The sequence below is a fragment of the Notothenia coriiceps genome, unplaced genomic scaffold (assembly GCF_000735185.1).
Source record: "Notothenia coriiceps isolate Sejong01 unplaced genomic scaffold, NC01 NC01_scaffold00029135, whole genome shotgun sequence".
In the NCBI taxonomy this organism is placed as follows: Eukaryota; Metazoa; Chordata; class Actinopteri; order Perciformes; family Nototheniidae; genus Notothenia; species Notothenia coriiceps.
Window position 1 is genome coordinate 68,575 of NW_011361836.1, and position 10,428 is coordinate 79,002.

Below are 10,428 nucleotides of genomic sequence, written 5' to 3' on the forward strand. Positions count from 1 at the left end.
ACATAAACATTTTCCGGGAGTAAATACTTGACTTATTGAATAAAGTTTGCTATATTCACTAACTAGTTTGGCAATATTATTCCGTGCATGTGTTAAAAACCTTATTTCCATTTGATTCATTGGATTACTCGCGTGAATGTTTAGCACGTAAATGCTTTCGTTTTTAAAACCGTCCGACCTCGACTACAAAACCATCAACCAGTTGCATAGGATTAAAACATGTCAACACTCACTCACCCCGTCTTAAACATTCCCAAAGAAGTGCCTCTGTCTCTCGTTGTGCTGGATGAAGTCACTGGCGACGAGTAAACCCAAAATAGTCCCAAACAGGCACAGAGGCATTTTTCTTTTTTACTAGTTGTCCGAGTTCGGGGCCGGCAAATGCTGCCGCCATCTTGCTCAGCTCAGCTCTGTGCTGAGCTCTGAGAGCGGGAAAGACGGACTGCCCTCCCCTGCCCTCTGCTGGCGCGTGCTGTGCATTACAACCAATGTCGTCCCTGTCAAAACTCCGTGTCAGTGTAATAGAATGAAACGGATCTGTGATTTGGCGCACAGTCTGTGACGTCACGGTATTGAAAATCATACCGACGGTATTTCCAAATACCCTGGTATACCGTAATACCGTCATACCGCCCAAGCCTAGTTGCTATGCTAACATCACCCATTTTATACCAGAAAAACTTTCATAACAGCGTTGTGATGCCAAACAGCGTCAATTCATACTGACACACATTAAATTAAGGGGAGTTGGGGATATGTATCAGCTCCTGTGTGACAGTCAGACAGTGAATACTTTAGAGAGGCCGCTGCCGTGAGTTAACGGGAGAATAAACTCTGCCGTGAGTTAACGAGAGAATAAAATATGGTGGACAAGCAGCACTGCAGCGGTCGGTAAATGCCGCTAGAAAGACATAAGTATAAGGTTGGAGAAGTAGTTATTTTATTTAATCGTGCGGCATTTACCGACCGCTGCAGTGCTGCTTGTCCACCATATTTTATTCTNTCTTGAAATGAAAGCCGTCAAGCATCATGAGCGAGACAACACTGACTGGCTCCTGCAGTTTCTCTATCTCGTGGACATAACTGGCCATCTGAACCAGCTCCATGTGAAAATGCAAGGTATTGGAAATACAATCTCATCCCTTCAACAAGCAGTGTTTGCATTTGAAAGCAAGCTGGAAGTCTTTCTCAGGGACATTGAAACAGGTCGTCTTCTGCACTTTGAAAGACTGCAACAATTTAGAGATGCATGCTTAGCAAGTGACTCCACTCAACATCTGGATATCCAGCAGCTATCTGGCTTTACGTCCAATCTCCTGCAGTCAAAGCACGTTTTGGAGAATTTCGTGCGCGCACTGGTCTTTTCAAGTTCATCCTCATCCACATGAGTGTGCAGTGGACAAAATCGACCTGACATGCATCCCGGGGTCTCTATCGGAGACTTTGAGCTGGAAGTTGCTGACCTGAAGGCATCAGACATGTGGATGAGTAAGTTCAAGTCACTTAATGGAGAGTTGGAAAGTCTTGCGCGACAGCGAGCAGAGCTGGCGAGGGAACACGGGAAGTGGACAGAAATGAAAAATCTTCAACCTGAAGACCAGCTGATTCTTAAAACTTGGAACGAGCTTCCTGTGACACACCACACAATGCAGCGTGTGAGTATTGCCGTATTGACCATGTTTGGCTCTACATATGCATGTGCAGTCATTCTCGCATATGAGGAACATTAAGACCAACCTACGCTCACGTTTAACTGATGGAAGCCTCAACGCCTGCATGAAGCTCAACCTCACCACGTATGAACCAGACTACAAGGCCATCAGCAAAACCATGCAGCACCAGATGTCGCATTAAAAGTAAGACATATTTAATTTATTATACGTTAAAAATACTATATGGCTCTCAATGAAATATATTTAGAAATATTTGGCTTTTATGGCTCTCCCAGTCAAAAAGGTTCCTGACCCCTGATCTATAGTAACGCAGTGTAGGCGGAGCCGTGACGTCATCTTCAATGAGCTCCCCAGAAAAACAACACAGCCGTTAGCTGTTAGCCCTCTGAGCTCACAGCTCCTCATATCTGTTCAGAAACTAGACAAAAGTTAAACAAGTACAAACCACAGACCGTCTGCGTCATGGCGAATACAGTCGCTGGTTTATTTATGTCTGTATAGGCCGTTATTGTGAGTGTGGACGGTCGGAGCATCCATACGCGCTGCAGTGGAAATGCAGGGAAGCAAAACTGCCATGTCATGCTGGCAGCCATGCTGAACACCCTGTACCGTAGAGCATGCATTTCTGGTACAGTAACAAACAACAGATAACTGTCCTTTACGTTTTGTGAAGACAAGTCTAACTTAAATATACTGTATTTTGTGAATTGTCATAAAGTTATATAGGGCTAGATCATTTTTTACGGTATAATATGTATTGCATGTCTAGCTGAACCAGTAATCCATTGAAAGCAGCAAAAGTATGGTTGCACTGACCACTTTGGGTGACATTTTAAGATTGTTGCATGTGTAGCGTGCTCACTTAATTTTAGTATTCCAGCTGCTAGATGGCAACAACAGCATGATTTAATCTTATATAAAAATAAACTTCAAAAGTATGAACTAAACTACTATCATTTAGATAGAGTTTAGTGTTTAGTGAGTTTCTAAATGTATGCACTGACTGATCTGTTGAAGCAATAAGGAAACATCACTTTTCATACTGCCTTTATGAAAGTGTATTCATAGTCTCAGAAAGTTTAATCTTGCTCTATTTAGATTAAGGAGCAGCAACTGACATTATTTTCCTGAATGTCAAATATAAGGTCCACGGGCCATGCTTGAGGTACAGGCAATAATATTACAAAATACTTTAGTTGTATATTTTAAATGTTTATTGATACAGCCCCATGCTGCTTTGGTTTCAAAAAGGTCTTAACAGTCAAGTAGTTTGATAAAAGAAATTAAGCAGGTCACTGAAACAAGAAACATTTATTTTGTAACAAAGTATCCTTGGCTGTTTCACTGAATAAGTCAATACTGTGCACACATTTAGGCCTTACTGTTTGTAAACCATAACCAATAACCCTCTATAAATCAGAATAAAACATGTGATTCCTACACAGCTAATATTAAAATCATTACTTAACATTGAGATTTTTCTCCTTCATGTTTCAGCAGTAAAATATAAGCAACTAGTAACTGTTTTCAGAAGTCACCTGCTCCACAGTCCCATAATAAATATTGTAACCACAGGAGTAAAGCAGAAGGTGCTGTGCTAAAGATATGTTTACAACATATTTACAGAAATATTCAAATTTCTATACAGACAATGTTATACTAGTTAGACTAGGAAGAGTTTAACATTTTGAGAAACATTTCAGTTAGATGAGAAAATTCATACCACTAGCCTTTGTTTAAAGCTAAAGCCGGGAGCCAGTAAGCTTAGCATAAAGACTAAAGGCAGGTAGAAAACAGCTAGTGGTAAGAACGTAACATGATGGATCCAGATTTTAACTTAATCTGTACAAAAACAGAAAACAAGCACTGTTTTTTTTAATAGAGGATCTTGCAATCTTAACAAATCTCTTGGTAAACAGTCAGGAGCAGTAGAGGCACTGTACAGATTTGTCAGGTTAATGGATAAACATAAATACATTTTTGCACAATAAATTGTGAAGCTACGACTCCCTTACTCGCTTAGTTGAACACATCCAACAAAGGTGTTGCATCATGTTTTAATATGGGTTAGTAAGTGCATTATAAACCCTGACAGAGTGGTAGGTTTTTCTTGTAGCATCCAGTCTTTTTGCTAAACATAGCTATGCACCTCCTGGATCCTGTAAATTCCTCTTGAACAAGAGAAAAGTATTTTCTAATTTCTAATTGCTACTTAAACTGTTGAATTCTGGGAGCTGTTTGGTCATTCTCCTGACTGCTTACAAACGGAGAAGTGAACAGTGGTGGTGCAGCCACTGAAATGGAGTTTGAGACTGAATTGATATGAGTGCTAGTGCCTACTGCCACGGAAGCAGTGGCTGCTGGGTAAAAATGGACATCTACTGCCACTGTAGTGAGGCCCAGGGAGACTTGGTGAGAAAGAAGCAGGGGGTGGTTGCCATGTGAGATGCTGAGGCTGTGGTGGATGGGCGCTCCACCTGCCTCAGCACTTTGAAGGGTTAATGAGGAGCGCAGGCCCTCCTGATGCCTTGATGGTGGAGAGGGGGAAGGTGAATGGGAGGGTAAAGACGATGGGGGAGGCAGGACATTGTGGCATGGGCTGCAGCGGTTATCTCCTCTGCTACTGGTCCAGTCCTCAGCACACTGCAGCTGGATGCTGGGCTGGGACAAACTGCTGCGCTTCTCCTCCTCCAGAGAGGGATCAATCTGAAATAGTATAACGACGATAATGCACATTTAACTAATTGAATTAACTATAAGGTAACATTTTAGCACCATGAGATGTCGAAAGCTATGCAGTTCTCAAACTTGAGAGGCAAATGTAGAACAAGAGAAGGTCACTGCAGTGGTTATCTTGAAATGAATTTAGCTTTTCATTTCTTCAACAATCTCATGATGGACAGTTAAGAAAAAAAATCATTTCAGTTCAAAATAGTTTGCAGACATCATATTTTGTATTACATAAAGTCTTCATGTACTTCCTAATATTATGCTTACATTACCCACAATGCAACTTGGTTGCTTAGAGGGTAGTCTGAGATTTGGATGTGGTATGCTAACCTAATCTATTTGCATGCAAAGATGGGCAATGGGCTATTATGTCTGGTAAACTCACTTCTTTCTAATCCCTTTGTTGTTATTTATTTTTTAACCTTAAGGAGATTTTTCACACTTTATTTTCTGAACTACCACAGCGCTACATTATTTGTTCAATCTGTGGATGCCAAGTCATCCTAAATTTCAAGTCGGAGAAAGAATTTCCCTGGACAGGTTTTCATGTGTTTCTATTAATCAAACCTTTGTGTCGAGAATGGGCTCAGGGTAAGTTTCTACAGTGACTGAGTAATCATCCAGGGCAGGCTGTGTGTCCTCCTGAAGATCCTCAAATGTGGGCTCCATCTTCACCGTGACCAGGCTCAGGCCTGGAGGAAGGGCTCGGGTGTCTGATGTGTTAGGGCTCTGCTCAATCACTGTCACACAGTCATCATCTTCAAAAGCTCTGAGCATAAAAACAACATTCTTACAAACAGTCAAAGAGATCACTTGCAAGGCCACGCTCATGTATTTCTATTCCTGTGAAATAATGCAGATACCTGTTTTCATAGGAACGTCCTTCAGCACGACATTCAGTGTGTCTTATGGGGATACCTAGATTCCTCTGAGCTGCCAAAGACATTCAAAATGTAAAGGAATAGTTTGGCATTTTGGCCAACTTGTTTTATTTGCTTTTTGGTGGAGAGAAAAATTGACACCACTCAGAATTTTTACTTTGAGGCAGAGTCAGGCTGTTTCCTCCTGTTTTCAGTCTTTGTGCAAAACTCAGCTAAGTTTCCAGGCTGCTGAGCATTCCACACATTTAGAAAAGCAGCTAATATACTATTTGAGACTCTCTATTTTACAGTAACCTGTTGCCAACATTACCAACAATGCAACTGGACAGCCAACAGTTCTAAAAAGATCTGTAGTTCTAGCTAGTAAATGGCTAATGTAGCTTCGAGCTGTAGCCACAGGCAGAAATATAAGAGATAAGGAGGGTAACATACAGTTTACTTATCAAAGTTGCACATTATTATTTATCTGGCACAAATAAATACTTATACAACTTTCTTTTTAGATATATATCCCAAAACCTGTAAACAGTCGTTATTGGTAATATAATTCACCTTATTAAAAGACATGATAGTGGTATCCATGTTATATCTTAATCTCCACCCTAAAGCAAATAAGCACATTTCCCAAAATGTGATACTGTCTTTTGAAGAATAAAGATTTTTCTGAAGTTTACCATGATCAGAATGTGAATTAGGTGTGCTGACATTTGATGCATCTGAGGATCTCTGACCTGCTCGGACGGTTGGTGCAGCTTCATTCTTCTGGACCACTGCATAGAAGGTAACAGTGATGAAGATGAAGGCCAGAGATACACCCACTCCCACAACGATGGGGATGTCATGTTTCTCCAGCACAGGCAGCCATGATGGAGACTGCTGTGTTACTCTGGAGTGTAAAAAAACAGAAACATCATGATATCTTCATGTTTTTAAAAAGAAAAACTTTGTACAACTTCATCTTCACTAAACCCATCACGCCTCACACATAGCTCACACATGTTGATCTACCTGGGGTCATTGCTGGTCATAGGTGATTGGGAGGTGTTCCTCTTCAGCCACTCTGTAAGTTCTGAGTTATTGCCAGATTTATTCGACTGAACTGGGTCACCTTGCTGGCTGGTATTCAGCTGTACCTGGTCAGACATGTTGACCTGATGGACAACAGGAATCTTAGTTTCCAGCGTTGAAGGATCTGAGGTTTGATGGATGGTTGAGATTGAAGTGTGTTTTTTGTTTTGGAGTGTAAAAGTTTCAGTCTGTACCAGAGGAGATTGTGAGTGGAGCAGTGGATGTTGTGTTGGAGACGAATGAGCAAGCAGAGACATGGTTGAAGTTGACTGAGTGTGAATTGGGTTTTGTTGAGGCTTTGTGAACGGAGAAGTTGGAGGTTCTGAGACAGGTAGATAATGTGGGATAGTCCATAGCTCAAGATGGTACTTCGGAAAAAGACTTGGAGTAAATGTTTGCCGTGTGTCGGATTCAGATATTTGTGAGATGGCAGGTGATGGCTGCAGATCTGTTTTCTGGTGTAAATGTAGACTGTGGTGCTGGGGTTTGGTTTGAGAAATGTGAGTTGAGGTTGGCTCATGGTAGAGTGAGTATATTTTACTTTTGGTAGTCAGTTTGTGTGTTTTTGTTTGGCGCAACTCAGCTTTTGAAGCAGAAGACTGAGTAACTGAACCAGAATGGGTCATCTTAGCTGAGGTTACAGAACTCTCTGTTCTAGTCAATGAATATGAATCCTTTTTGAGAAAGCCAAAGGGTTCACCCAATGAAAGGTTGGACGTCTCAGTAAAGGGCTGTATGATATGACTGGCTATAGACACAGCATGGATGTTAGAGCCCTGAGGATCAGGTTTTATCAACAATTTGTCACTGACTTGCTGCTGAAATTGTGTATGTGGTGATGTTACTCTCAAATGGAACTGACTTTCAGTAAGTAGATATTTCAAAGTTTTACCCAAAGCTTTGTCGGCGGCAACTGATGTCTGGCTGAGTGTTATTGGTGGTTCACTTTTTGAAATCATAAGAGGAGCTCTAGTATGCTGCAGGGGGGAGTAGATATCTACTGACTGGAAGTTGGGATGTGGAGGGGGTAGCAACATAGGAGGCTGCATCTGTGTGACTAACGACTGAGTTGGACTGGTTGTTGGATGATTTGGGTTGTGCTGTAAAAACCAGCCAAGTGATCGGGATGGCATCTTTAGCTCGGCCACTGTTCCCTTTACGAGTGGAGGCGAAGAAGGTGCTCTGTTTGTTTTAGCATCACAGTGGGGTAAGGAGCCTGGAAATAGAACAAAAAAGTTGACAGGAAAAATATGTTTTACTAAAATTTGAAAAACAAAAGAAAAATGCCTTTTTAAGATATGTAAAACTGCCAAAAGACCAGAACTATGACTAATACATTCTATACTTCTACATTTCTACTAAATACAATCAATTGTTAGCAATATTTAGCATCAACGCTGTAACTAAATCAAGTTTCACATAAAAACATAATATTTGCTTGGCTACCCTGGGTGGCCATTTCAATATTGGCCTTTATTTTATCCTGTGCAAGATCTCAGCAATTTCCTGACTATAACAATGTTCTCATAACCCATAGAAGTATTTTTCCATACATGCGGCCTCATGTTGCCACTGTGCCTGCACATGTGGATTATGGGTTGTCCCAAGATGTTGCTCAGCCATAGAGTCACTGGATTGGGACACTGGCAGGTCTTTGCTTGTTTTGGTGCTCTAGAAAATATGAAAGACTCTTAGTTTCAGGACTGGCACAACACATTGATGCTATCAGACATGAACTGAGCAACGAAAAAACGAATTAGCATGTATCATGACACAAATATCAGAGAAGTGATGAAAATTCACAAAATGAAAAGAGCACGCACATTTAAGAATATTTCATAGTTGCCACGAATGAAAACTGGATATAGAGTTCTCACATTCATTTTGGAGCCAAACAGTGTCACACACAATCAGCAGAGATTTGACAATTTCCTGGTTACTCACAGCAAACAAAACCAGTCTTGTCTGTTTGCCTCTATCAGCTGGACGATGTTCAGCTTAAGACAGAGGACAGCATTAAAGACAGCATGGAGGATTAAGTATTTCATATGCACTGTTTCTTCCAATAAAAAAAGAAATTCATATCCAATGCCTTGACAACTAAAGGTAATTTAGTACTTTAAAATGACAAAGTAAGAAAGCAACATTGGCGTATAACTATATAGAGAGTAAGTACTTCAAAGTTAAAATATCTAAGTTGTGTTTTTAGTTGTATGAGGTATTTTCACACTGCAATTGAAGAAGAAACAGTGACATTCTGTTGACACACCTGTGACAGCGAGGATGCTGCGTCTCTGATGTCGTCCGGCTCGGTTTTCAGCAGTACAGAAATATTCCCCGACGTCAGAATACTGCACATTTGAAATATGCAGAGTTCCATCTTCTGCTTGGACCACAAGATATAAAGTAAAATGAATCACAGAGAGCTCAAACAAAGTCAAATCCATTTAAGAAATCTGAGATTATTCCAAGGATGTTTGCTTCCCACCTGATGGAAATAATGGCAAAGTGCCTCTAACCTTTACTTTCACTCACCATCAATGTGTCTATCCTCAATGGGGCTTATGGCTGAATATGTCTCTGCTCTGCCCTGGGTCCAGCTGTACTTGATGGGCTGAAGCCCAACAGCCATGCAGGACAGGTCCACTGCCCCCCCGATCCTGCAGCTAACCCGATCTACGAAGTTCACTATGATGGGACTCACTGGGATGAGAAAAATGTAATGCAATACACTTTTTTACACATGAAGCAATATCAAATATTTTTCTTAAAAGTATTGTGAATATAATATAATGTTGAGAAATGTCATGTATTTGAATTTGACCCCTTAAAAGACTCTTTAACAGGTATTCCTCTAATACAATCATAGAGAAAAAAACAGACTTTACTCAGTAGCAATAGGCTCTATACTGTGAATTGTGCATACAACTTTGAATTTACCAAATTGACTACAAGATTTAAATTGATAACTTTATTGGAGTCTGTATTCAAGTTTTTTTTTCAATCCTACCTCAAGAGTTTTAGGAAATTTTGGAACATTTATGCAAAAAAAGTAAGTTTTGACGGTCCTGACTTGACCTGGACTTCAGCTATTGATTTTGAGGAGTAGTCGACACAATACAATGCATATCAGTTTATGTTAAGATTACCAGCCACTTTCAGTATTGCTGTGTTGCGGCTGTGGCCCAGAGTGTTGGAGGCCTCGCACACATACGCTCCTTCATCGTAGCTCCGCGCTGAATTGATGTACAGTGTGGCATTTCTCAATCTGTATGAGAAATATGTCAATAGTCATTTCACTTCATTTAGACTTTTCTAAGTATTTGGATTGATTGTTAATAGTGAGGGTATGCAAGAATAACACAGTTGCCTCAAGAATCAAAGGTAACAATGATTGATTGATGTACAAATAGTAAATTTGCAGGTGAAGTATCCCTTTAAGTATATGTAATTTCAAGTACTTTATACTGTACCTTCAATCAATTATTTCTAAATGGTTGCTGATCAAACCCAAGCACTTTAAATCAATTGTACCACAGCAAAAACATATTTTTTTAAAGCTTGCAACTAGGCTTGGGCGGTATGACGGTATTACGGTATACCAGGGTATTTGGAAATACCGTCGGTATGATTTTCAATACCGTGACGTCACAGACTGTGCGCCAAATCACAGATCCGTTTCATTCTATTACACTGACACGGAGTTTTGACAGGGACGACATTGGTTGTAATGCACAGCACGCGCCAGCAGAGGGCAGGGGAGGGCAGTCCGTCTTTCCCGCTCTCAGAGCTCAGCACAGAGCTGAGCTGAGCATGATGGCGGCAGCATTTGCCGGCCCCGAACTCGGACAACTAGTAAAAAAGAAAAATGCCTCTGCGCCTGTTTGGGACTATTTTGGGTTTACTCGTCGCCAGTGACTTCATCCAGCACAACGAGAGACAGAGGCACTTCTTTGGGAATGTTTAAGACGGGGTGAGTGAGTGTTGACATGTTTTAATCCTATGCAACTGGTTGATGGTTTTGTAGTCGAGGTCGGACGGTTTTAAAAACGAAAGCATTTACGTGCTAAACATTC

The 10,428-nt window shown here is 40.8% G+C and overlaps 2 protein-coding genes across 2 annotated transcripts in view; one reads left to right on the forward strand and one right to left on the reverse strand.

Moving 5' to 3' along the window:
* The window catches only part of LOC104958597 (hemicentin-2-like), a 7,476-nt gene extending 5,622 nt beyond the window's left edge, over window positions 1–1,854 (forward strand). The window contains exons 8-9 of the mRNA XM_010786341.1: window positions 1,397–1,655; window positions 1,705–1,854. Coding sequence (XP_010784643.1) covers window positions 1,397–1,655; window positions 1,705–1,854 — 409 coding nt within the window. The remainder of the gene's footprint in view (window positions 1–1,396; window positions 1,656–1,704) is intronic.
* Window positions 1,855–2,904: 1,050 nt separating this feature from the next.
* Window positions 2,905–9,620, reverse strand: LOC104958598 (uncharacterized; the record flags this gene model as incomplete). Its single annotated transcript, XM_010786342.1, has 10 exons — window positions 2,905–4,379; window positions 4,971–5,172; window positions 5,267–5,336; window positions 6,016–6,170; window positions 6,293–7,568; window positions 7,906–8,023; window positions 8,297–8,349; window positions 8,622–8,735; window positions 8,888–9,055; window positions 9,502–9,620. Coding segments are annotated over 10 exons (2,773 nt in total), but the record flags the coding sequence as incomplete, so codon positions are not given.
* Window positions 9,621–10,428: the final 808 nt, after the last annotated feature.